We start from the raw sequence: 27617 nt of genomic DNA, 5'->3' as shown, positions 1-27617 counted from the left end.
TACAATTCAAAGTGCTTTATTATAATTTATTATTACACACTAATTATTACACATAGCAGCCCGCTGCCACTTTAATTTTAACTATCCAGTGAACACCACATACTAACTCTTATAAAGTGCATAATAAATTAGGACCTTCATCAGCTCTTCCATGCGACGGTTGTCCTATTTGCAAATCTAATTTTCCAAAAACTGATCCTAAACACTATTAATTGAACAGAAGGGAAGGCAATTGCTGCAGGGTTCATTCGTAAATGCAAAGTGCTGTTTTGAATTCCTCTCGTTTTCCATTTGTGTTTGTGATTGCGTGTGTGAGATTGAATCGTATATGTTATAATACAGGTTAGGTCCATTTTGGTCCATCGGGCAGCAAGCAGAAATTTGGATGGCAAAATAGCAGTACAGTGAAGCCTTGTCATCAAGCCTTTTCCTTCATCCTTAGCGATTGAGGCAGTCTCTCCCTCGGTGCCAGGTGTAACAATGGTGCCGTCATTTCTGAAACGTTGCCCCGAAAATATCTTCGTGATAGCGCTTCTGGTTCTGGAAAATATTTAAAATAAAACATGGAATTAAAACAAAAATCACAATGTGGGCCGTTCATTTTACAGCAACGTGGAGATGTTCTGAAATTAAGTACAATTTCATTTCTCGGGGTGGGGTGGGGGGGGGGGGGGGGGGGGGGATGGTGGGGTATGTGGAGCGAGCTGCCAGAGGAGGTAGTTGAGGCAAGTACTATATAAACATTTAAAATACACATGGATAGGAAAGGTTTAGAGGGATATGGGCCAAATGCAGATAGGTGGGACTAGTGTCGATGGAGCATCTTGGTCATGGGCAAGTTGAGCCGAAGGGCCTGTTTCCATATTTTGGGTGGCTTACACCCCAGCGGTATGAATATTGACTGCTCTAACTTCAAGTAACCATTGCCTTCCCTTTCTCTCCATCCCTCCCCCCTTCCCAGTTCTCCAACTAGTCTGACTGTCCTCGTTTACCTTTTATCTCTGTTTGCTTTGTCGTTACCTTCTCCAAGCTAACAATGATCTCCATCCCCTTTGTCTCGTTTTCACAACTTCCTTATCTCTGTATCTCCCCCTTCCCTGATTCATTCGGAAGAAGGGACTCGACCCGATGCTGCCTGTCCCGCTGAGTTACTCCAGCATTTTGTGTTTATTTTCGGCCCGTTTCCATTGTCAGAGTCAATTGTGCAAAAGAAAGGCTCAGAGTAATGACTCTATGCCCACGAGTCTTTGACAGTTCCTCTCTGGCAATCTCTTAATAAGTAATGTGGAACCTTCAGGGAGTGAGTGTGTGTGTGTGTGTGTGTGTGTGTTATTGGTTTGCTTGGTTGGGAGATGCAACAATGGGAAGGTCTCTCTTTGCCTCTCATAGACAAGGCTGACCAGCATTGTGAAGGGGATTAACTGGAAAGTGGTTTCTGGTCCTTTTCACGAGGGACGCCAAGCATCAGACCTACCTTCAACTCTGTGAGGAATTCCTCAGCATCTTCGATGCTCATGTTCCCCTGCTTGGCGACGATGGCCTTCAGAGTGTCGGTGACGTCCTGTGCCATCTTGATCTCGCCGCAGATGTAGATATGCCCCTTCTCTTTGTGCAGGACGCTGTAGACCTCAGATGCCAGGCTACCCCTCAGGATATCTTGCACGTAAGTCTGGTTGGACAGAGACAGAAGCGAGAAGGTGAAGATTGACCTTGCATTAGAATTAACTGGAGATAAAACTTTGCATTTGTATAGCACCCAACTCATCCGAGAAACATGAGCAGACGGCTATTCATGACAGGCTCTTATTGGACATGGTCTTTTCCCACCTCCAGCTCTTCACACACTATTTTAAATCTGAAGAAGTGTCCTGACCTGAAATATCACATATCCTATCTCTCTAGTGATGCTGCCTGAACCACTGAGTTACTCCAGCGCTTTGTGTCTATCTATTCAAGCCTGTCGTACGAGGATGCCCAAAGTCATCCTCCACACTATATTCCCACCCAGTCTCTATCCCTTTTGGTGTTCACGCATCTATGCATCTTAAGACAAAGTGCTGGAGTAACCTAGTGGGTCAGGCAGCATCTGTGGAAGGAATGGATAGGTGATGTTCCAGTTCGGGACCCTTCTTCGGAACAGTTCAAAACGTCGCCTGTCCATGTCCCTCCACAGATGCTGCCTGACCTGCTGAGTTCCTCCAGTACATTGTGTTTTGCTCAAGATCCCAGCATCTGCAGTTCTTTGGTGTCTCTATGGATCTTAAACCCCGGGATACCATTCCGTGTCAGCATACAAAAACTGGGATGTCACTGAGTACTTTGATGTTGTTTAATAGAGAGCCAGAATCCTAGGAAATGAGACCGATCGGCAGTGCCACTGAGAAATACCAGATAATAGTAATTAAAATATTATCTTCTTCATCCACAAGACTTTAGAGACATTCTGCACCAACCAGCGATCACCCCGTACACTAGCACTATCCTACACACAAGAGGCAATTTAACAATTTTTACCGAAGCCAATTAACCTACAAATCTGCACGTTTTTGGAGTGTGGGAAGAAACCGGAACACCCAGAGAAAACCCACATGGTCACAGGGTTGAACATGCGAACTCCATACAGACAGAACCCGTAGTCAGGATTGAACCCAAGTGAGGAAGCAACTCTACCGCTGAGTCACTGTGCTGCCCCAAGAGGAGGCAAGGTCCTCGGGATGGCATCAGACAGCTGTTTGACTAGTTTTCAATGAGGTGCAACAAGTCTGTATGACTCAGTGCCACCACACAGAGTAAACAGAACACGGGGGAACGTACAAGGTAAGAAAAGCAAAGGCCATCATCATTGCTGATTCAGAAAGGTCAACTTACCTTTTTCATGCCTGGCTCCCTGGAATAAGCTGTGTAAACCCCCTTGAGGACTCCTTGGTTCTTCAGTTTAAGCGTTTCTTCTTTATAAATGTGATCCAACTGTGAATCCCGGCAGCCAAACACCAAGGTCATCGGCCCGCCTTTGATGCCTGAATGTCACAAAATAAAACAAATAGTCAACCACGATGCAGATACAACCTCACCTTTTGCTTATCGATAACTAACGGTCATAGAGTGGTACAGTGTGGAAACAGGCCCTTCGGCCCAACTTGCCCACGCCAGCCAACAATGTCCCACCTACTCTCGTCTCGCTTTAGACTTGGGGTGGCATCTTTACAAGAGGCAAGATGGGGGGAGGTGTCGCCCACATAACTGCGGGAGTTAGTGGGTTCGTAGTACAAGAAGGGTCCAGACCCGAAATGTCACCTATCCATGTTCTCCAGAGATGCTGCCTGACCCGCTGAGTTACTCCAGCACTTTGTGTCTACTAGAAATACAAACAGTGGTCTTCCTGTGCGGCTGACATTGATACATGTGAACAGCAGGTGGAGCTAGACATCAGTCCCTGGGTTTTCTTCCTGGACCTGTACCTAAGCTGATTTCTCCTGTCAGAAATATCTGTTTTGATTCCATTTTAAGTTTTCTAACATAACCTATATTGTCTCGTTCTGCATACATGTACTATCCTTTTTTCACATGAATAAACTCCCTGAAGGGTCCATAATTAAGCTCAGTGTAAGATTGGTGTGGACGGGTGGTTGATAGACTGGGTGGGCCGAAGGGCCTGTTTCCATGCAGTATTTCACTATATTGCCTGTATCTGGGCATTAATGAATACTGGGAAACATTCTATGATTGTTACATCGAGCTTGCAAAAGGCATTAAGATTGTAATGGAGAATTTGTCTTAAAGTCAGACGTCTCTAGTAGGTCAGGAGGACTGTAACCCAGAGACCACCTGTATAAATACATAGGTTCTAGTAGCAGATTTAGGCCATTCGGCCCATCAAGGCTACTCTGCCATTGAATCATGTCCGATACATCTCTCTCACTCAACCCATTCTCCTGCCATCTCCCCACAACCCTTGACATCGTTGCTAATCAAGAATCTGCCAATCTCTGCCTTAAAAATACTCAATGCCATTAGTGGCTAAGAATTCCACAGATTCACCACCCTCTGACTAAAGAAGGGCCTCTCCTCGTCTCTTTTCTAAAGGTACGTCCTTTTATTCTGAGGCTGTGCCCTCTGGTTCTAGACTCTCCCCACTAGTGGAAACATCCTCTCCCCATCCACTCTACCCAGGCCTTTCCCTGTTTGACCACGGTCTGTACAATCTTGGCAAGAAACGCAAGGACTTGCGACGCACCTTGTTTTTCCTGGTCATGCTGCCGTTGTTGCCAAAAGCTTCTGAACGGTGCAATACCCGTCCCGGGGCCGACCAGAATGCAGGGTTTGGTTTGGTTCTTTGGTAGTTGGAATCCTGCCGTGCTAGAATAGTAACGAGAGATCGGTTGTTAGTTTCCGGCTGTTTTGCTGCATTGCATCCAATTCAAAGCTTGAAAGCCATGGTGTTAAAGAACCAGTTACAATTGGCTTACCTGCGCACGTAACACGGAACGATTTCATCTTTTTCTAGCGTGTCCAGCCAGGTGCTACAAACACCATGATGCATGGGGCCTTGTCCATCTAAATACAAGAGGAAAGCATAAGCCAAATGCAGCTCCAAGTTTCACAGCACAGTGATGTAGGTCATGGTTTACTTTAGTTTGGTTTGGAGATACAACGTGGAAACAGGCCCTTCAGCCCACCGAGCCTGATCAGCGGTCCCCGCACACTACCACTATCCCACACACACTGGGGACAATATATCATTTTACCAAGCCAATTAACCTACTACACTAGTTCCATGTTATCCCGCTTTCTCATCCACTCCTTGCACATTAGAGGCAATTTACAGAGGCCAATTAATGTACAAACTTGCACGTCTTTAGAATGTGGGAGGAAACCGGAGCTCCAGGAGAAAAGTCACGCTGGTGACGGGGTAACGTACAAACTCTGTACGGACATCACCTGCAGTCAGGATTGAACCCGGGTCCCTAGCGCTGTAAGGCAGCAACTCTACCACCGAGCCGCCCATGGACTTGCTGAGGTAGCCTTGTTAACTCTTAACATCCTTACTCTGCTGTGACTCGGGTCCACCCATTTGTCCTCCCATTTAAGTGATAGGTTGGTAACTTAATTGACCATTGAAAAAATGCATCTAGTGAATGGTAGAACCTGGGTGGGGGGGGAAGAAATTGATGTGTAATGTTTGGGAGAATTATAAGGCATAGCTGGCAGAGCTGCTGCCTCACAGCGCCAGAGACCCAGGTTCAATCCTGACCTCTGGTGCTGCTCATGTGGAGTTTGCACGTTCTCCCTCTGACCGGGTGGGTTTCCTCCAGGTGCACCGGTTTCTTCCCACATCCCGTCAAAATTGCAGGTTAGTTGACCTCTGTAAATTACCCCCAGTGTTGGAAACTAATGGGTTTCCTCCAGGTGCTCTGGTTTCCTCTTACATCCTAGAGATGTGCAGGTTTGGAGGCTAATTGGCCTCCGTGCCTGTCGTGTGTGGAGGAGAAAGTGGGATAACGTGGAACTTGTGTGAACAGGAGATCGATGGTCGGTCTGGCCTCAGAGGGCCGAAGGGCCTGATTCAATGATATATCTTTCAATCAAAAATACAAGATTGGTGTAAATGTGCGCCTGGTAGTTGGCACACACTCAATGGACCGAAGGGCCTGTTTCCAAATCACATAATCCATGGCATGTCCAAGTCATGTTAATGAGAGCACAATTTAATCTATACAACAGCACTATTTAGTTCTTTAGAAAGGACAAAACTACTCTTTAAAAAATGAACTGTTCCACTGAATCAATATTATATCCCTGCACATAGCAACTGGAATCTAAAGTTCCAAAGAGCAGTTACATCCAAATGCTTAAGATGCATCTTAATATTGTGGCTTGGCTACGTAAGCCGGCCCTACAATGTAACGGCTGAACAGGTACGTGGCGATTGTCTTTACCTTTTGTCTTGTAGTTCACAACGGCAACAGTCAGGTGGACCTCCCCCGGGTTCATGTCCAGTGAGGAACTGATGGAATAATATCGGGGCTTGAGGGCCATGAGCTGGGTGAAGAGGAACATGGCCGGGCAGTGGATGGACGGGAATTCCTCCAGCACCTCCAGGGTGGTAGGGCTGTGGAAGGACCTCCACGTCTCATACTCCTGGGAATTCTGCGGAGGAATGGCAAGCCAGGGTTAGGTAGGAACTGGTTGGGATTGCAACCTTGCACGCATTGATTGAATCTTCATCTGAGCCAGAGGGTGACATGTGTACCGACATATCATTGGGTCCCATCCACTGCGTTTACATTGAGAATGCTCAGAACCAAAATCACGCAGAGGAAATCCATATTTTGTCCCAGTTTTTTTTCCAGAAGTCAGGAAATACTCCCCCCCCCCCCTCAAAAAATGTATTCAATTATTAAAAATTAATATTTACACTACAATAAAACAAGCCAGAACCCAACAGGAAATACTTTCTAGTGGAAGGCCACCGAACCAGGCACCACCAGTCCCTGCCTTGTGGCTGTGTAGAAAGATGACCTGCAGGGTAACCAATCATCCCTCCAAACACAGTCACCTTGTTCTTTGCTTGCAAAGAACCCTAATCTAGTTGGTAGACAAACATACTGGAGAAACTCAGCGGGTGCAGCAGCATCTATGGAGCGAAGGACCATAGATGCTGCTGCACCCGCTGAGTTTCTCCAGCATTTTTGTCTACCTTCGATTTTTCCAGCATCTGCAGTTCTTTCGTAAATCCTAATCTAGTTGACTGCTGCGATCAATGGATTTGCCAATTTTGTGTACCAACCCCCTATATCCTCCCCCTCTCTCCTTCCTGTGTCCCCTCTCCCCCTTCACCATTGCGCATGCATGTCCCTCACTATCCCGTCCCTCTTTCTTCCTCCCCGTTCATTTCCACCTCTCTTCCTCTCTCTGCCTTTATGCTTCACACCTCTCTTCATTTGACACCGTTTCACCTCTGACCGATGTCACTTACTCCACCCATCTGTCAATAACCCCCTCCTCACCTATATGCACCTATCACTCGCCGGGTTTTGTCCTACCCCCACCTCTCATTGCCAGCTTTCTCACATTCCCCCCATATACAATTCGTCTGAGGAAAGGTCCCCGACCCGAAATGTTGCCTATTCATCCTCTCCACAGATGTCATTTCATTTCACTGCACATCTTGTATGTGTATGTGACAAATAAACTTGACTTGACGTGGCCTGACCTGTTGAGTTCCTCCAGCACTTTGTGCTGTGATCAAGATTCCTGCTCTGTAATCAACGCCCTTACCGTGCGGCACGGTGGCGCAGCGGTAGAGTAGCTGCCTTACAGCGCCAGAGACCCGGGTTCGATCCTGACTACGGGTGCTGTCTGTATGGAGTTTGTATATTTCGCCCCGTGATCTACGTGTGTTTTCTCCGGGTGCTCCGGATTCCTCCCACACTCCAAAGACATACAGGTCTGTAGGGTATTTGTAACATGCCCCTAGTATGTGTTGGACAGTGTTAATCGCTGGTAGACGCAGATTTGGTGGACCGAAGAGCCTGTTTCCTTGCTGTATCTCTAAACTAAACTAAACCCTGTTTGCAACTCATCTGCACTCCTAGTGAAATGACACCAGGTGCAGACCCGACAAAGAGCCCGAGGCCTGGACTCACCTGGCTCAGTTCCAGGAGTCGATTCTTTTCTGACTCCTCCGTGGCAAGCTGGGCAAATTTCTTCAGGAGATGCTGAGAAGGTGGGGTGGTGATGTCCAAGAAGTAGGTGAAGGCCTCTTCGAGAGTACATGGTGGGAGCCTTTCATCAGCTTTCCAGTCTGCAGGGAGCAAAGGACATTTGGCCAGTTAGTTCAAACTCCTTGGGTTGCGAAGGTTTTATTCATTGCGTGTGTGGAAGGGATTGAGCCGAGGTTTGGATAGCTACACTTACCCTTGGCGGTGGTGCCATTGTTGACCTCCACCTGGACACACTGATGTGGAGTTGGTTTCTCCTTCAAACTCTTCATCAGGTTGGTGACGAGGGCTTCTTGGTTGCGAGGGAAAAGTCCGACGTGCTCCCCAGGCTGATAGTGGAGGTTGTTGGGTTCTTGGCAGCTCAGCTCCATTAGGATGGTGGAACGACTGTGAACAGAGAGACCAAGGGATTAGCGCTCAAACAACGATTATTTAGATAGTTTAGAAACATAGAAAATAGGTGCAGGAGTAGGCCATTTGGCCTTTCGAGCCTGGCTGATCATCCAAAATCAGTTCCCCCTTCCTGCTTTTTCACCATATCCCTTGATTCCGTTAGCTCTAAGAGCTATATCTAACTCTCTCTTGAAAACATCCAGTGAATTGGCCTCCACTGCCTTCTGTGGCAGAGAATTCCACAGATAGTTTATAATACAGCATGGAAGCGAGTCCTTCGGCCCACCGAGCCCATGTTGACACCGATCACCTGTTCATACAAGGTCTATGTTCTCCCACTTACTCAACCACTCCTGAAAAGTCTTTATTTAAAGCTAATTTACAATCTATTCTCAGGAGTTTCTTTACCATCCTTCAATTCATTATTCAGCTTGAATTGAAACTGAATTCAGTTCAATTTCAATTGAAATCAAATTGAATTTTGATTTTTGACATGAATTATCACTGAATTTTGAATTCAAAATTCAGTTTCACGGCTTTTTCCTTTGCGTAGTCGAGAACTGTTCTGTTCATTGACCTTTCCAGCCCTTCTCTCACCAAAGTTTGATTGATTGAAATATACAGCATGAAAACAGGCCCTTCAGCCCACTGAGTCCTCACTGACCACTGATCGCCCCTTCACATTAGTTCTATGTCATCCCACTTTCTCATCCATTCCCTCCACACTGAGGCCAATTAACCTGCAAACCCGCACGTCTTTGGGATGTGGGAGGAAACCAGAGCACCCGGAGGAAACCCACGCGGTCACAGACTCCATTGAAAGGAACGTTTTTTCTCGCTTGAACAGTCGTGTCACTCTACCTGGATTTTAAGCTCTGAAGGTTCTTCTTTGATTTTAACTTCATTGGCAGAATTTTCTTTCCTTGCATCTTGGAGAGAACTGAGGAAGAGAAGAAAGCGCAACTGTTAATGGTGAGCTCGAATCAAAAAGCACAAGGCAATGCGACCACAGAGGGTGGTCACTGGGGCAAAAAGGCGGTGAGCAGATATAGATACCTGAGCACAGATCCAACGCCCGGGTCTCCATTACGAATCGATACCTGCTGGGATCCCACACGCTACTTTTGCTGGTCTTGAACTGTCCGAGCTCCACATTACCACGCACGTGGAAGACTTTGCAGGCTGTCTGTTGGGAAGGAAAGGAGGGATGGTGACCAATTCCCCAAGGTGTTGTCCCCAAGGTGTTTACATGCTTTGTTTCCTCCCCTCAGGAGTCTAAGTGATGAGATGAAGGATTGATAGCACCAAGCCACGATGTGGCAGAACAGAGGGAGGCACGGTGGCCAAGCTGGTAGAGCTGCTAGGGACCCAGGTTCGATCCTGACTACGGGTGCTGTCTGTACGGAGTTTGTAGGTTCTCCATGTGATTGTGTGGGATTTCTCCGTTGTGTTCCAGTTTCTTCCCATACGCCAAAGGCTTACAGTTTTGGAGGTTAATTGGCTTCTGTAATATTGTAAATTGTCCCTAGTGCTTGTGTATGGGGTGATTGCTGGTCGGCGTGGTCTTGGTGGTCTAGAGTCTAATATATTTTCTTTCTCAAGTTCACTTTGAAAAATTACTGCTGCATCTCCTTCTAGTAAGTACATTTCACATCATGCATTTATAGACTATCGTGAAGATATAAAATAAACCAGGGAATATCACAGGAACACTGATATAACAAAATGGTGTACTTAACACCTCATCATATTTTGCCAATTAACTAAACTGCATCCAACCCCACTGCTATAATATCCAGTTAATGACTCTACAGAAAACTGCCACGGAAGTAAACAGTGCCAAGTGCGTCTGTGATCTACCTTGAAAGTGGCGATGGCCCAGTCCACAAATGATTCCTCCTGCCCGCCGAACTCATCTCCTTCACCTGTTGCTGACATGCGAATGGCCCCGAGTTGTTCCAGCTTCTTGTCGAGGGTGTGAGCAAACGCACAGAACTGGGGATACTGGCGGGACCCCAGGCCAAAGATGCCATACCTGCAGGCGGGGGAAGAAGAAACACAGGTCTGCCGTTAGTTAATGTGCAGTGGCTCAACTGAACGGTTGATTGATTGAAAGACACTGCATGGAAACATGGCCCTTCGGCCCACCCCATTCACATGCTATCCGGTTAAGCTACAACCCCGTGCGTCTTTGGGACATATAGTGCTGGAGTAACTCAGACTGAAGAAGGGTCAAGTCAATTACTACATCAATTGGCCTCTGTTCAATGCCCCTTGTTATGGCGGCACCGTGGTAGAGCTACTGCCTCATGGTGCTGGAGGCCCAGGTTCGATCCTGACCTTGGGCGCAGTCTCTGTGGAGTTTGCACCTTCTCCCCGTGACCGAGTGGGTTTTCTCCGGGTGCTCCGGTCTCCGCCCACATCCCAAAGACAGGCAGGTTTGACCCTCTGTAAATTGCCCCCAGTGTGCAGGGAGTGGATGAGAAATTGAGATAACATAGGACTAATGCGAATGGGTGATCGATGGTCAGCGTGGACTCGGTGGGCCGGAAGGCTCCAAAGTAATCTAAACTAGGTGGGTGAAAGCGGAATTAGCTGGTGTTCATAGGTAGCTGAGAATGAATAGGATATAGGGAAATAAATGGGACAATGGGATTTCTCCATGGGCTTGCAAAGACTAGATGGATGGAATGGTCTCCTTCCATGCAGAAAGCAAGATATGATTGGAAACTGCAAAGATGAGCATACTACCCCAACCGGGACAAATCTTTACCTGAATTTGAATGCCATCAGCAGCTTCTTGTTAAACAAGGATTTCTTAAACACCTGCAAGGAAAAATAATATAATTTAATCAAAAGAATAGATGCTGTACCATCGGAAAAGAAACTTTATTTAAAGAGAATTTACAATGCATCTTCATGTGTTTCTTGATCAACATTCAATTTTAGTCCAAATCCAGTTTCATGACCCTTTTTCCTTGTTTATTAATTCATTGATCATTCCAGCTCTTCTCTCTCAAGTGTTTAGATTGATTGAAAAATATAGCATGGAAACAGGCCCTTCGGCCCACCACACCCATGCCAACCCTAGTTCTATGCTATCCCACTTTCGCATCCACTACCTACACAATCGGGGCAATTTTTACAAGAGGGCCAATTAACCTACAAACCCGCACGTCATTGGAATGTGGGAGGAAATCGGAGTAACCTGTGGAAACCCATGTGGTCATGGGGAGAACGTGCAAACTCTGCACAGACAGCACTTGAGGTGAGGATCGAATCTGGGTCTCTGGCTCTGTGAGGCAGTGGATCTACCAGCTGAGCCACCCTAATGACCCTGTCAAAGGTCATTACCCAAACATCTTCTTCCTCTTCATCTGACCCTCCAAAGGGGTCACATACTGCTTAGTTCCATCTCACGTGGTTGTGAACCATTTCGAAGACGGAATTTTTCTTCCTGAATTCAAAGGCCAATCACTCTACCATCAAACTACAAATAGTGGTGTCCATGTAACACCAGTCTCTGGGCGTACAGACTTTGATCTTATTGACTACCCAAAGTCTAGATGGGAGGAATTAACTTAGTCCCATTTGTTTAGTCCTGTTGTTGGGATTTGATAACCTTTGCCAAGTACAGACAGCTTACCTCTCCATTTCCAGGTGAATCTCCATTGCCAAAGGTACTTGCTACCACCAAGACTAGAGACTCCTTGGCCAGATTATTCATGTCATAGTCATCCATACAAACAACCTAATGGTAAAGGAGAATCACAATGTCAAGGTCACAGTGGATGTAAAGGTTGATTCTTAAATAAAGCACTCTCTTCATATGCCCTGTTATCGAGCATATCCAAATAAATCCATCACATTTGATGAGGAGGAATTTCTTAAGTAAGAGGGCGGTGAATCTGTGGAATTCATTGCCACAGACGGGTGTGGAGGCAACTCCCATGGATATTTTTCAGGCAGAGATAGATAGATTCTTGATTAGTTCGGGTGTCAGGGGTTATGGAGAGAAGGTAGGAGAACAGGGTTAGGAAGTAGATCAGCCATGATTGAATGGGGCACAGTAGACTAGATGGGCCGAATGGCCCAATTCTTCTCCTATCACTTATGAACATGAACTTATGACTGTTTATCGACACATGAAAACTAATGCTTAACCTCAACTACTACAGTTAAAGTATTTCCCTCTACATTTTCTGACCTATAAGCAAAATACTACATGCTGGAGTAACTCAGCTGGTCAGGCAGCATCCTTGGAGAACATGGACAGGTGATGCTTTGGACTGAAGGGTACCGACTCGGAACATCACCTATCCATGTCCTTCCGAGATGTCGCCTGACCCGCTAAGTTACTCCAGCACTCTGTACCTTTTTTTTTGGTAAAGCAGCATCTGCAGTTCTCTGTGTCTCCAAGTAAAGTACAACCCTTCGTTCCGCCTCAACCTCTGAAGGGTTTTGCATTCCCTCCTCATGCGCCTGGGCAGTTGCTGGTAAGTTGTGAGCAAGTCTATGTTGCAAAGTCAATTGCCCAAGTCATCCTGAGGCAATGGTGTGGCATCAAGCCAAGTTTCAAAGTTCCCCTGGGACATATTGTGTGATCTAATCATTGGCATTACAAATTATTGTATCACTATTGGCACATTACAACTGCAGCATAGTCTCGTAAGTGCTTCCTTGTTTGTATGGGCATTGTGCCATTGAAAAAAACCCTGTTTCTACACTGTTTGACTTACCTTGGCGTTGAATGCACCGTTGAACAATGTGCACAACCTTTTGGCAAAGGTCTCAGATTTCCCCGTTTCTGTGGCGTAGAGAATGGTTGCTTTCGTCCTCTTGGCCATGATCTTTCGCATCAGAATGGAAGTGAAGAGAGCGGCCCTAATGGAAAAAGCAACGTCATTAACAACTGGCGCTCCTCGGCCCTCACTACTCGTATGCCTGGGAGGCGATCATATAGAGTCAATGTGGAAACAGGCCCTTCGGCCCAACTTGCCCACACTGACCAACATGTTCCAGCTACACTAGTCCCACCTGCCCGCGTTTGGTCCATATCCCTCCAAACCTGTCCTATCCATGTACCTGCCTAATTGTTGATTAAAAGTTGGGATAGTACCTGCATGAATCATCTCCTCTGGCAGTATGTTCCATACACCCACCACCCTTTGTGTCAAAAAGTTACCCCTCAGATTTCATTTAATCCTCCGCACTTGCTGCCCTCTGCCACACCACTACTGCATAGATTTAAATAGAAGTCTTTAGACTTTGGGCTGTAGAGATACAGCACGGGAACAGGCCCTTCGGCCCACCGAATCCACTAACACTGCCCTACACACTAAGGACAATTTACAATTTTTTCGACCAAAGCCAATTAACCTACAAACCTGGACGTCTTTGACGTGTTGGAGGAAACCCGGTGCACCCGCAGAAAACCCACGCAGTCACGGGGAGAACGTACAAACTTTGTAGATTAATTGACTTCTGTAAAGTATAATTCACCCCTTGTGTGTAGGATAGTGCTAGTGTACTGGGATTGCTGGTCGGCTTGGACTCAGTGGGCCGAAGGTCCTGTTTTGAAGTTGTGTCTCTAAAGTAAAGAAAGGTAAAGGGTGGCACACAATGTGCACAAAAAGCGTTAGAAAAGGAATGAATGTTTTGTTAAACTTACATTGATAATTGTTTGAATTTGATCTCATTCTTCTTTGGTCTCAGTCTTTCATCTTGCCAGTTGTGTGTTTTCCAAGCCTCAGTCTGTGAAGATAGAACATTGGTCAGAGTGAGGACTATCATGTAGCCTTGACACCGAACAACACGGTCTTTCACTTTTACAATAGGCCTGAGACAGTGGACATTTACGATCTAATTGTCTCTCAGGCTGCCAGCGAATTATTCATCGATACTGGCACTGTACCACAGTAACCTGTATGCATCTTACCATTGACACCTCTGGCCCAGTATGCTCAGCCCACCGAGTCCACACCGGCCATCGATCACCCGTTCACACTCGTTCTATGTTATCTCACTTTCTCATCCACTCCCTACACACTAGGGGCAATTTACAGAGGGCCAATTAACCTGCAAACCTGCACGCCTTTGGTATGTAGGAAGTAACTGGAGCACTCCCAGGAAACCCACGTGGTCACAGGGAGAATGTGCAAACTCTGTGCAGAACAGCACCCGAGGCCAGGATCGAACCTGGGTCCGGTGTTGTGAGGCAGCAAAACTACCCGCTGCGCCACTGTGCCGTGCTTCCAGGAGATATTGAGGCCAATTATAGAACGCCAAGTGGCACCATTATTGTAACCAACCAACACATCTGCATGCTCCCCTTGGCTCCATTTTTGTCAAAGTAAGCTGTGACCTTTCCATTTAACTCAGATTAGTTTAGAGATTCCGTGTACCTAGTTGCATCCCACACACTCGAGGGACAATCTACAGAAGCCAATTAACCTACAAACCAATTAACCTACGAACCTTGGAATGTGGTAGGAAACTGGGACACCCAGAGAAAACCCACACAGTCACAGGGAGAAGGTACAAACCCGAGGTCAGGATCGAACGAAGGCCTCTGGCGCTGTGAGGCAGCAATTCTACAGCAGTCTTTGGAATATTTAGACTTAAGAGATACAGAGGCACTTCTGCCCACCAGATAGGCGCCGAACTAGCGATCATCCCATACACTAGCATTATCCTACTTCCAGGGACAATTTAATAATTTTTTACCAAAGCTAATTATCCTACAATTAATCATTTACCTGATAATAGTAGAAGGGGCTGAGGATGTAGTTGAGGATTTCCTGGTGGAAGACTTTTGTGATGCTCCCGGAGATTGGAGGCACCAGCCAGACCCAGTCGCCAGGGCAACCGCCCCTCAGCCTGAACTCGTTCTCCAGGTGCTTCATGAAGGATTGGGAGGCCGTGTGGTGGTCCATGATGGTGACGTTCTGTTTCTGAAAGCAGAACATGAAAGGTCAACGTCAAGGAGATGCACGGTGGGTGGCGAGTAACAAACAGGCAACGCCTCAGACAACCACACGAGGTGCTGGTCGGGCAGCATCTCCGGAGAGCATGGACAGGCGACAATTTGGGTCTGGACCCTTTTTCAGACTCAGAGTTGAAATGTCGCCTGTCCATGTTCTCCAGAGATGTTGCCTGACCCACTGACTTACTCAAACACATAGTCTTTTCTTTGTAAACCACCATCTGCAGTTCCCTTGTGTCTACAAACCCTCAGACAACATTGATGTAATAATCCACTTTTTATGAACTGTTTTTAACGTATTAACTTACTAACGTATTAACTTATTTAACTTATTTTATCAGTTAGTTGTTTCAGCCATCTCAGCCCATCAAACCCTATACCAGCTCACGTAATCCCATTCCTCCTTAAAACTCAAGGGAGTGAAGGGCTGTCTTGTGCAATAAAGTTGGGAAAACATCGATTTAAAGTTTTGACACTGGAGCTTTACATCAGAGGATGTTTCTCAGTGCTGGGGGGCAGGGGAGATATAGTGGGGGATAGGATGGGGGAGGGATTTATGGTGAAGCAAATGCCAGCAAACAATGAATAATAATAAAATGGGTCAGAAGGGCTCCTATACCTATTCCCACCATCAGATGAGATCATGCAATTGGTTCTACTATTCTTCACATGGCTTCTCAAACAAAAGGCGGCACACTGTGGAGCTTCTGCCTCGCAGCGCCAGAGACCCGGGTGCGATCCTGACCTCGGGCGCTGTTCGTGTGGAGTTTGCACGTTCTTCCTGTGACCGCCTTTGTTTCCTCCATGCGCTTAAGTTTCCTCCCATATCCCAAGTTGTACGGGTTTGTAGATTACTTGGCCTCTGTAATTGCCCCGCGTGTGTAGGGAATGGGACGGGAAAGTGGGATAGCATAGTGTGATTACCAGCGTGAATGGGTGATTGAGAGTCGGCTAGGATTTGATGGGCTGAAGGCCCTAGTTCCTCACTGTATCTCCAAACTAAACTAACAAGGTGCATCAGGAAGTCCCAGTTCAGAATTATATTGTTCCGACTCTGGAGTGCCGTACGGGGAAAACTGGGAAGAGCAGAATTTGTCCCAGCGAACTGATCTGAACTCTGTTTGCAGTCATTTTGCGACCTGACCCGACTTTGTTCGACCCCATACGAGACTCTTTCCAAGACCTAATAATTGACCAAAGTCCTAGCAATGCTCCAGTAGATAGGTTAAATCATGTGGTTAATGTGAAGAGGAACAGAACTTCCTGAAAAACAGGGAGGAAATGTGGATATCCTCCGCACAGTTATGGTTCTGAGCATTATTAGTTCTCTCACCTGGAAACTGTGGATCACAGCAATGTTAATCTCCACCAAGGCCTTATCTTTCCACAGGGATGACAGCTTGTTTGTCTCCAAGCCCATTTTCTTTCCCACTTCCTGCAAGGCAGAAAAATCAAAACTTAAATTCAACTAAATTAAAAATTAGACAAATTCCACATTTGGTACTTCACTTGTTTTTACGATCCCTCAGACATTGGGCCAAATTGAGACATCAGCTGCTGAATATCGTCCGGTCCCAGTAATGTAGTTTCCAATTAGCTAGCTTGCTTCCTAACTAGTTAATGCCACATTACTTTGTCATTATCAGATTATGTACCCTGTTAAACAGGCAATCAGACTATGCGATCTCCTGGTTGCCAAACACTAACTCCCCTTCCCATACTGACTTTTCTGTCCTGGGCCTCCTCCACTGTCAGAGTGGGGCCACACACAAATTGGATGAACAGCACCTCATATTTCACTTGGAAAGTTTACAACCAGTTGTTGATTCTCTAATTTGAAGTAACCCCTGCATTCCCCTCTCCTATCCTCTCCCATCCTAATAGTCCCACTAGTTCCACTGTTTGCATCCTTTCATTACCACCTCTTCCCCAGCCAACAATGGGCCATTGTGGGCTCCACCCTTCCTTGGTCATCTGTTGCCGTCCCTGATTTGTTCTGGTCTTTTCCTACCTCTAGAGTCCCTCTCCCCTCCTTCCTCTACTCTCAGGCTGAAGAAGGGTTCTGTCCCGAAACGTCACCTTTCCTTTTTTCTCCATAGATGCTGCTTGACCCGCTGAGCTACTCCAACATTTAGTGTCTATCTTAGGCCGTCAGGCAATGAATGTCCTTACAACCAAATGCAAACGATCGTACCTCCAACACGTTGTAGCGCTGAACATCGCAGAAGTCTCGGACACCGATCTCGGAGCTCATGTACCAGCCATTGAACGGGCATCCAGGAAACTCCAGACCTCCAACCTCCAGCAGCATGTTGGCCACAGCAGGCAGTGCGTACCACCGAAGTCCCATGTCCTTAAACCACTCGTACCTGCAAGTACAAAGGGAAGGTAATGCTCTGCCTTCTATATTTTAACATTAATTATATTTTAATATGTGGACTAAGGTTCCAGCTGCCATTGTCATTTGGCCTACATTCAGTAGACTGTATGAAATTGTGCATTTGGGACCAAATTTGGGGCAGCACAGTGGCGCAGCGATAGAGTTGCTGCTTTACAGTGCCAGGGACCCGCATTTTAATCCTGACCATAAGTGCTGTCTGTATGGAGTTGGTACGTTCTCCCTGTGACCATGTGGGGTTTCTCCGGGTGCTCCAGTTTCCTCCCACATTCCGAAGACGTGCAGTTTTATAGGTTAATTGGCTTCAATAAAAAATTATGAAATTGTGTCTAGTGTGTAGGATGGTGCTAGTATACAGGGACCCCTGGTCAGCGTGGACCTGGTGGGCCGAAGGGCCCGTTTCCTCACTGTATCTCTAAACTAATCTAGTACTAGTAGTGTGTGGGGTGATCACTGGTCGGCACAAACTCACGGGGCTGAAGGACCTGTTTCGGCACCGTATCTCTGAAGTACATTAAATTAAAGAGAGGGTGAGGGTTTGAGACTCAGCAAGAACTTACGTTGGATGCTCGATCGCCACTTCAAGGGTCAGTTCTGGTGGAATTTCAAACATGTCTGGATCTTGGCCATTGGCTTGAAGAACTAACGGAAGCACATCGAAGCGGCCATATCGAGGTGTCCAGCCCATGTTTATACACAACTGAGAAAGAAGCAGATAAGCTTATTCAGAGTGAAGCATTAATAACATGATACCTTACCAAATACCTTACTAAGACCTGGCAGGGAGAACATTAGGATATACAATCTGTTGTATATATCAACATACTCGCAGGCACAAGGAACTGCAGATGCTCAGTATAGAATACGAGTTTAAATGTTGGGAGGTCTGAGTATAGGAGGATGAGGGATGAGTTTATAGAGGTGTACAAAATATGGTAAGTTGGGCTGAAGGACCTGTTTTCCACTGTATGGCTCTATCATTCAATGACTCAGCTGTCTTGAGCAAATAACAAGATGCTGGAGTGATTGAGCGAGTCCAGCAACAACTATGGATGATGACAATGTGACTTTTTGGGTTGGCACCCTTGTGTAGACTGAATGGATAGGCAAAGTTTCAGGTTGGGACCCATCTTCAGAATGAATGGACAGCTGATGCTTCAGGTCTGGACCCTTCTGCAGACCGAAGAAAAGTCCTGACCTGAATCGTCACCTATCCATTTCCTTCGCAGATGCTGCCTGACCCACTGAGTTTACTGAGCCGCAGTCTTGTGCTGCAGTGATATGCGGTGAACTGCATTGGTGCCAGTGACTGAAAGAGCATCTTCCTTTACCTGCGTGAATGCCACGCCGGCTGGGTCGCCGATGATGGAGCCGTCAGGCAGCTGATATCCTGCGTATTTGAGGAGCTGGCTGTTCCACACCCTGAAGTCGTGCTTTCCATCGCTCCTCTGAGGGAAGACGGTGATGGTGGATCTACGGACCAAAACGATCGCACAAAAATGTCAAATGAGCAAAATAAAACCCTGTCCTACTTTAGCGACTGCAATATGGCAGCGGTAGAGTTGCTGCCTTATAATGCCAGGGACCCGGGTTCGATCCTGACTACTGGTGCTGTCTGCATGGAGTTTGTAACGTTCTCCCCGTGACCTGCATCGGTTTTCTCCGAGATCTTCGGTTTCCTCCCACACTCCAAAGACGTGCAGGCTTGTAGGATAATTGGCTTGGTGTAAATGTAAATTGTGTAAATTGTCCCTAGTGTGTGTAGGATGGTGTTAGTGGGTGTGGGATCACTGGTCGGGTCAGACTCGGTGGGCCGAAGGGCCTGTTTCCACGCTGTATCTCTAAACTTATACTTGAGTACATGGAACATTCTCTTGGTATTTAATGAGAGAGAGTGGGCTTAAATGTGGCACAGCTGGTAGAGCTGCTGCCTCACAACGCCAAAGACCCAGGTTTGATCTCGATCTCGATTGCTGTATGTGTGGAGTTTGTTTGTTCTTTGTGTGGTCGCATGCTGTACAATTTGTTGGTTAATTGCCCCCCAAACGTGTAGGGAGCGGATGAGAAAGTGGGATAACATAGAACTAGTGTGAATGGGTGATCGATGGTCGGTGTGGAATCGGTGGGCTGAAGGGCCTGTTTCTATACTGTATCACTAATCTAAACGAAACTAAGAGTGATGGGTGCCTGGAACGGGCTGCCAGGGTGGCAGTGGAGGCAGATAATATAGAGGGGTTTTGACAAAAATACGAATATGCTGGAAATGGAGGGATGTTTAAGACAAGGTTGGACAGGTACATGGGCGGGCCAGGTTTAGAGGGATATGGGCCAAACGCAGGCAGATGGGACTTGTGTAGCTGAGGCATGTTGGCCAGTGTGGGCAAGTTGGGCTGAAGGGCCCGTTCCCTCGCTGTATGACTCTATATGGATCAGATGGGCAGGCAGATAAATGTTGATCCTGACATCATGATCAGCACAGACATTGTGGGCCGAATGGCCTGTTCATGTGCTGTATGGTTCTATGTTCTCTATTTATCATCTCATCTTAACAAGGTGAGATCCTTCCTGCTGTAAGCCTGGCAGGACCAGTTCTCCTGCTGTGCTAACTGTTCACACTGTCACAACCATGTACCATTGTGCAAAAGCAGTTCTATTTTCTCTCTTGCAAATTAACCAAGAGTCATAGCTCTGCAATCCATTGATGTCGTCAGGGAGATTTAAAAAAAAGATTTGAAATTGCCAACAGCAAGATTTCCTATTACATCAGCATACAGCATAACAGGACCCTGTGTGCTGTTCAAAACACGAGTCTTAAGAAATGGTGACTCAAGAATTTAAATGGCACTTGTACAGATAGAGGAATGTGAAAGATTTATGGGCTAGCTTAGAAGCGGCACCTTGGTCGGCATGGGCAAAATAGCCTGTTTCTGCACTGTATGATCAGCTCTATGTAAATAGAACCTGTGAATAGGGTTTCAACGCGAGTTGATTTAAGCGTGCTATATAAATAAAGTTTACTTACTTACACGTAAACAAACCCTGCCCCTTTAAACTTTATCCCTCTTAACTTAAAGCCATGCCCTCTGGTCTTTGGCAGGTAATAGGTGGGGGTGGGCGTAGGGGGTTGACCGGCAGCTTATTGGACAAAGGCCAGAGAAAGACCACCCTTTGTGTAAGCCACATGGCTTCCATGAAGCCAATTTTCTATCTGTTCAGCTATCTCTCCTTGGATCCCATGCGCTCCAACCTCCTAGAGCAGCCTACCAGGCAGAACCTTGCTGAAATCCATATATACATCTACAGCTCTGCCCTCGTCAACCTTTTCGGTCACATCTTCAACAAAACCCAATCAGATTGATTCACAGAGGTAATCTAAACGTGGAGAATTCCGTGTCCATACAGTTGGGTTGTGAGCATATTCAACGTCTAGGTCCAATGTGTAATAGTTCGTCTCGGTGCAACTGACAATGAAACACTGATATCTAAACAGCCCCCATTTCACGGCGCTTGTACCTTAGGTTGCCATCGTTGGACGCGTATTTGAGGTGTGTACAGATGTGTTCGAACATCTCCTTGGTCGTGGTGCATTTCCGGGCATCAAATAGCTGCAAAGACACGGGACACAGACACGAGGTTGAGTCGGGTGTTGGTTTGCGGGTCGGCAGCGAAGGCAGAGCCGCGTTAGGAGCCGCCCATCGCGGGCAGAGGAGCGAAGGGCGAGGGGCTGCCTACCTGGAGATTGGACCACTGGATGCGGCCGATGCAGCGCGGGGCGTTGCGCCAAGCTTGCTTGGCCGAGAATGTCAGCTCCTCCAGGGTCAGGTCGTACGAGCCAGTGTCGGTGATGCTCTTTGTCACCTGCTCCAAGCGAGCGAGGTGCTCTTCTGTTTTGGGGCTGGTGGGGAAGAAAGGTCACTGCGATTAAACCGGGAGACCAGACTCTCAAATGAATTCCTCTTATTTTTCTCTCTATTAGAGCTCTTGGGGCTAGTGGAATCAAGGGATATGGGGAGAAGGCAGGCACGGGTTATTGATTGGGGATGATCAGCCATGATCACAATGAATGGCGGTGCTGGCTCGAAGGGCCGTATGGCCTCCTCCCGCACATATTTTCTATGTTTCTACGAATTGGTCATTTTATTGAAGGCAACCGGGCGCAGCGGTAGAGTTGCTGCCTCACAGCGCCAGAGACCCGGGTTCGACCCTGACCACGGCCGCTGCCCGTACGGAGTGTGTACGTCCTCCCCGTGATCTGCGTGGGTTTTCTCCGGGAGCTCCGGTTTCCTCCCACACTCCAAAGACCTGCAGGTTTGTAATTGGCTTGGTAACATTTAAAATTGCCCCTGGTGTGTGTAGGATAGTGCTCGTGTGCAGGGATCGCTGGTCGGAGCTGACTCGGTGGGCCGAAGGGCCTGTTTCCGCGCTGTATCTCTAAACTAAACTAAACAGAGATGCAAGAAACTTTCTGTGTCTATCAACCACCACCACATTGAATAAGTATTTAACTCACAATAGACAATAGGTTCAGGAGTAGGCCATTTGGCCCTTCGATCCAGCACCGCCATTCAATGTGATCATGGCTGATCATCCCCAATCAATACCCCGTTCCTGCCTTCTCCCCATATCTCCAGACTCCGCTATTTTAAGAACCCTATCTAGCTCTATCTAGCTCTCTCTTGAAAGCATCCAGTGAACCTGCCTCCACCGCCCTCTGAGGCAGAGAATTCCACAGACTCACCATTCTGTGAGAAAAAGTGTTTCCTCGTCTCCGTTCTAAATGGCTTACCCTTTATTCTTAAACTGTGTGTGGCCCCTGGTTCTGGACTCCCCCAACATCGGGAACATGTTTCCTGCCTCTCACCCCAAAACCTTTTAGCGTTTACTGTAGATCTCGTCTGTACGTCTTTTTTTTTTTTTTTTAACATTTGACAACCCTCCACGTTTGCAATTACCACTGATTAGGTGGAAGCGACCCTGCGCGGTAACTTGGCTGAACCCCGTCAGCGGAGTCGTGACGGGAGATCTACAGGGACGTCCTGGTGGAGCGTCCAGTTGGGCAATCCGTCCCATGGGCACCTGTCGCCGGCCCCGCTTTGTTCTGGCCTTTCCCTACCACCAGTTCCCTCCCCTTCTACTTTCAGCTTGAAGAAGGGTCCAGACCCGAAACGTCGCCCATCCATTTTTTTCTCCTCCAGAGATGCTGCCTGCGACCCACTGAGTTACTCTGTGAGATCTCCACACCCAACGCAGGTGATGACTGGGGAAACTGGAGGACCACCAGGCTTATTCCAACTGTAATCTCGCCCTCCTTACCTTTTGAACGATTGGTAGTATTGATTGATGAAGTCCAAGGCTTGCGGCAGGATTTCCATGGGTGGAATGGCCTTATCCCGAGGTCCTTTGGTCATGGCGTTAGGGGTCATGAGGGAGCCCCGGCAAGCTGTCGACTGGCACGACATGTTCTAGATAGGACACAGGTAAGCATTTTCTAAATAAGACTCATTAAACTTGTTGATCAAACAAGGTCGATCAAAGAACTTTGTAGGAAGGCGCGGCAGATGCTGGTTTACACCGAAGATAGACACAAAATGCTGGAGTAACAGCGGGACAGGCAGCATCTCTGCATCAGACAGGCAGGTTCTCAGTCTGGAGAAGGGTCTCGACCTGAAACGTCACCCATTCCTTCTACCCAGAGATGCTGCCTGTCCCGCTGAGTTACTCCAGCATTTTGTGTCTATCTTTGATCCAAGATCTTGCCCCGGTTCCATCCAATGTACAGAAAAAACAGAAGGCGGATTATAGCAGGAGGATGAGTCACACAGAGACATAGCTCAGGAAACAGGCCCTTCTGGGCACTGAGTCCGCGCCGACTAGCTACCACCCATTCACTCAAAGAGTCATGGAGTCATACAGTCCCTTCTGTTTAATCCTACCGTTTTTTTTAAAATTCTCCCCGCAATCTCGTCTTCCCCCAATTACCCCCCTCCACCCTCCACAGGTTATGAACAATTTAAACACACACACGGGTTTTGGCGAGGTGGTAGCACAGTTCACCTTTTGCTGGCCGATGGTTAGGTAGATATAACCCTTACCTTCACCGCCTTGTGATGCAGAGTGTCCTGTAGAATCGCCCCGTCCTCCACGTTAGACAGCTTCACAAACTTGGGGGCGAAAGGACAGCGGGCGACCTCTTTGACCTCTTTGATATGTTGCGGCTGTTCACAACGAGATCAAAAACTTCACGTTAATTCGTTGCGGGACACACACCTCGCCTTTCAAGCAAATATCAGCTTGTAGCGAGACCTTCTCTCCAGAGAGTCTATCTTAAATATAAGTTGTTCGTTGCATTCATTCTAAATGAAGTAGCCGAAACACCCCGTTCTCTACTATTCCAAACGGTACACGCTTGAGAACGCAGACCTCTAGGTTCAGGAGATAGACGCTAAATGCTGGAGTAACTCAGCGGGTCAGGCAGCATCTCTGGAGAAAAGGAACGGGCGACGTTTCAGATAGGAACCCTTCTTCAGATCTGAAACGACACCTATTTTTTTTTTCCAGAGATGCTGAGTTCCTCCAGCATTTTGCGTCTATCTTCGGTATAAACCAGCATCTGCAGTTTCTTCCTACACCTCAAGATTCAGGGACAGTTTCTTCCCACATCACCAACTAGAGATCGGTCCTGACCTCCCGTCTACCTCATTGGAGACACTCGGACTATCTTTAATCAGACTTTATTGCACTTTATCTTGCACTAAACGTTATTCCCTTATCCTGTATCTGTACACTGTGGATGACTCGATTGTAGGACGCAATAAAAACAAGCTTTTCACTTCACTTCACTGTACACGCGACGATAAACTAAACTCAACTAAAAGTGTGGACGTGATTAACGTGGAGTTTAAAAAAACGGATATCCACAACATTAACAGGAGGACAGAACTACATTTTCAAACGTTCGTTCGTATATCGCATGCCCCCTTCCTTTCCTCAATATTATACGCCGTTCCTAATCTGGCGAGTTTAGCACACGATGAGCCGATTTAATGCCAAATGATTCGAATATCCCAAGACAATTTCGTTAGACTAAACGCGCCCGGTCGGTGTTATGTACAACGGAATATTACGAGTCAACGAAATTTACGTTAGAATAAACCGTGGACTCACCTCCTGGGTACACTTGGCCTTAGAAGGTAGGATGAATCCATTGCCGATACTGGGAAAATAAATCGGATTAGGAATGGTTAGAACGATCTTGATGCTGAGCATCACTACTTCCAAGAGGGAGACAGTTTGAGCACTTCATTTGATAGAGTAACAAGCAAAGATCCTATAGCAAGCTCCGCTATAGGATCTTTGGTAGCAAGCATTAAGACTGAACGGAAAAAAAGGCACAAAGTGCTGGAGTAACCCAGCGGGCCAGACAGTATCTCTGGAGAACATGTTTCGGGTCGAGAAGGGTCTCGATAATGTTTCTATATAATGTTCTCCAGAGATGTTGCCTGACCCACTGAGTTACTCCCACCACTTTATGTATTTTTTTGTGTAATAACCAGCACTTGCAGTTCCTTGTTTCTGTACAATGTTCTGCCGAGTTACTCCGGCACTCTGTGTCTTTTTTCTAAATCACAATTTCACGTTGATTAAGACTCCTCAATTATCTAAATACCTGCCGTCTCCAGCTAACTTTTTTTTTAATATAGTACGAACAATAACATTTAACGAACCCCCTGTAAGAAACGAACGCCTTGTTTCCAATCAGTTGGCAGTAAGTGGAGTTAACCCTAGTTTTTCCATCTCCACCTCGTTCATTTTTTTAGGAGACTCAAACACACTCATGTCAGAATTTCTCGTTCGTTCCGGGATAGTTACGTTAACCATATAACCATATAACAATTACAGCACGGAAACAGGCCATCTCGACCCTTCTAGTCCGTGCCGAACAAGTATTCTCCCCTAGTCCCATACACCTGCGTTCAGACCATAACCCTCCATTCCTTTCCCGTCCATATAACTATCCAATTTATTTTTAAATGATAAAAACGAACCTGCCTCCACCACCTTCACTGGAAGCTCATTCCACACAGCCACCACTCTGAGTAAAGAAGTTCCCCCTCATGCTACCCCTAAACTTCTGTCCCTTAATTCTCAAGTCATGTCCCCTTGTTTGAATCTTCCCTACTCTCAGTGGGAAAAGCTTATCCACGTCAACTCTGTCTATCCCTCTCATCATTTTAAAGACCTCTATCAAGTCCCCCCTTAACCTTCTGCGCTCCAAAGAATAAAGCCCTAACGTTGTTTGCGAGCGAACTGGTTTGGGCGAGAGAGGGAGGTTTTCCTATTGGGATGACTCCACACCGGCCCTTGCCCACTCTCCACTCTCCCGGCAAGACCCAGTATTGGTCCAAGTCGCTCCTAACCTTGTATCTTCGTTGTTGTTAACATCCGCCGTTTTGGTCTCCCTCGGCTCGTACTTTCCCCTATACTTGGGTTTCATGAGAAAACTCCACGGGCAAAGCATCTCGGCTGGCTTTCGGCTGCTCGACGCTTCTTTTTAAATTAAAATAAAAACAAGTAAACGGATCCTGTAAAACGAGAAAAAGTTTAGCGGCAACAGACAGACTTCTCACTCGGGGAAGAATGGAAAATGTTCTTCTCGAGATTGATTCTACAAGTCGTGCCTCTGCCCACTATCAATCTACACTGAAGATCTATCTGCACTACAGACCCTATTTATGCACCTGCTGTAGACATTAATGTTAGTCGCCGCCCATTTCATGACACAGGCAGATTAGTGTAACTCAGGAAAACCCCCAAATCATTGTAACGTTTCCTTGCTCGGCTCTTCCGACAAGCCAAAACCAAAACCCGCCCATTGCAACATCGCTGGGACATTTGCGTTAGCAACCCGAGCCAACCTTGCGCTGATCTGTCAGCAGCCCGTGAAGCTTTTCCATTTCAACTTCATTCTTTTTTTTCGCACTCAAAACTTGCATAACTCCGCTCAGCGAGCTGTAAAGGTTGAATCTATGCCAGATAGATTAGCGCTTCCTCTGACCACACCTGATAGAGGGAAATACAATGATAAGAGGCGGGGAATAAAATAGAGTAGACAGTCAAAGGTCTTATTCCCCAGGGTTGGAACTGTCAAAGACAAGAGGGCATTGTATTAAGTTGAGAAGGGCAAAGTTGGTGGGTGACTGGAACGTACTGCCAGGGTTGGTGGTGGTGGAGGCTGGTACCATAGTGGCGTGCAGAGTGATACAGCGTGGAAACAGGCCCTTCAGCCCAACTTGCCCACGCCGACCAACATGCCCCAACGACACTAGTCCCACCTGCCTGCGTTTTGCCCATATCCCTCTAAATCTATCCATGTATTTGTCTAAATGCCTCTTAAACGCTGCGATAGTCACTTAAACACTTTGTGTCCAAAAAATTACCCCTAGAGCAGGGAATGGAGGGGTATTGATCGCGTGCAGGTAGGGGAGATTAGTTTAAATTGACATTGTGAAGGACCTGTTCCCGTGCTGTGCTGTTCTGTGTAAGAAAGAACCGCAGAGGCTAGTTTAAATCCAAAATGCTGGATCGCGGATCAACACTATCCTACACCCACTAGGCGCAATGTTTACATTTACCAAACCTGTACGTCTTTAGAGTGTGGAAGGAAACCGAAGACCTCGGAGAAAACCCACGCAGGTCACAGGGAGAACGGTACACACTCCAAACAGACAGCACCCGTAGTCGGGGTCGAACCAGGGTCTCCTAGCGCTGTAAGGCAGCAACTGTACCGCTGTGCCATCCACAGTTCTTCAGCACAAACCTGAAACAGGGGCTCCAGATACCCCTGGGGCAATTTGAGGAAGTGCTGGGAGAGAGAGGGGAGGCGAGGGTGTTTTTTCCCATTGTAAAATGTACAAACAGGGCCATGGAAGATAAAGCACAGGGACAGTGACCTTCGACCCACAATGTTTGTGTTGAACATGATGCCAAGTTAAACTGATCTTATCTGCCGGGCTGTACATGGTCGTTGGACAATCTTGATCTAGGTGACGGCTGGGAACCCTGCAGCCAGGACTAGCGGCTTTTCTGGCAAGGGCTGTTCCCCAATGCAGCTCCTGCCATG

At 47.0% G+C, this 27617-nt stretch overlaps 1 protein-coding gene across 1 annotated transcript; it reads right to left on the bottom strand.

Moving 5' to 3' along the window:
• nos2 (nitric oxide synthase 2) lies at positions 1-26200 on the bottom strand. The gene is made up of 26 exons (XM_033045666.1): positions 25915-26200; positions 24662-24710; positions 23590-23712; positions 22811-22959; positions 21230-21392; positions 21011-21102; positions 18829-18970; positions 18058-18197; positions 17294-17468; positions 16433-16534; positions 14873-15067; positions 13786-13868; positions 12854-12998; positions 11761-11865; positions 10888-10940; positions 9975-10149; positions 9171-9300; positions 8976-9054; positions 7918-8108; positions 7647-7804; positions 5937-6147; positions 4467-4554; positions 4235-4356; positions 2869-3017; positions 1475-1669; positions 1-540 (listed from the first exon to the last, which is right to left on the bottom strand). The coding sequence occupies exons 1-26, from the start codon at positions 26013-26015 to the stop codon at positions 490-492; spliced, it is 3366 nt and encodes a 1121-aa protein (XP_032901557.1). The 5' UTR covers positions 26016-26200; the 3' UTR covers positions 1-489.
• Positions 26201-27617: the final 1417 nt, after the last annotated feature.

This window comes from Amblyraja radiata, chromosome 28, assembly GCF_010909765.2.
Source record: "Amblyraja radiata isolate CabotCenter1 chromosome 28, sAmbRad1.1.pri, whole genome shotgun sequence".
Classification (NCBI taxonomy): domain Eukaryota; kingdom Metazoa; phylum Chordata; class Chondrichthyes; order Rajiformes; family Rajidae; genus Amblyraja; species Amblyraja radiata.
The sequence above is the reverse complement of the archived record's forward strand: the minus strand, read 5'-3'. Positions and strand labels throughout refer to the sequence as shown.

What these genes read in the sequence shown, in the direction of transcription:
- nos2 (XM_033045666.1), bottom strand. Translation starts at nt 26,015, where the DNA reads ATGCTTTGCCCGTGGAGTTTTCTCATGAAACCCAAGTATAGGGGAAAG. An exon ending in TCCAACGATGGCAACCTAAG is followed by an intron (nt 18,971 to 21,010) that starts GTACAAGCGCCG and finishes TTTGGTCCGTAG; the next exon opens with ATCCACCATCACCGTCTTCC. An exon ending in GCATGACCAGGAAAAACAAG is followed by an intron (nt 3,018 to 4,234) that starts GTGCGTCGCAAG and finishes TGTGACATTCAG; the next exon opens with GCATCAAAGGCGGGCCGATG.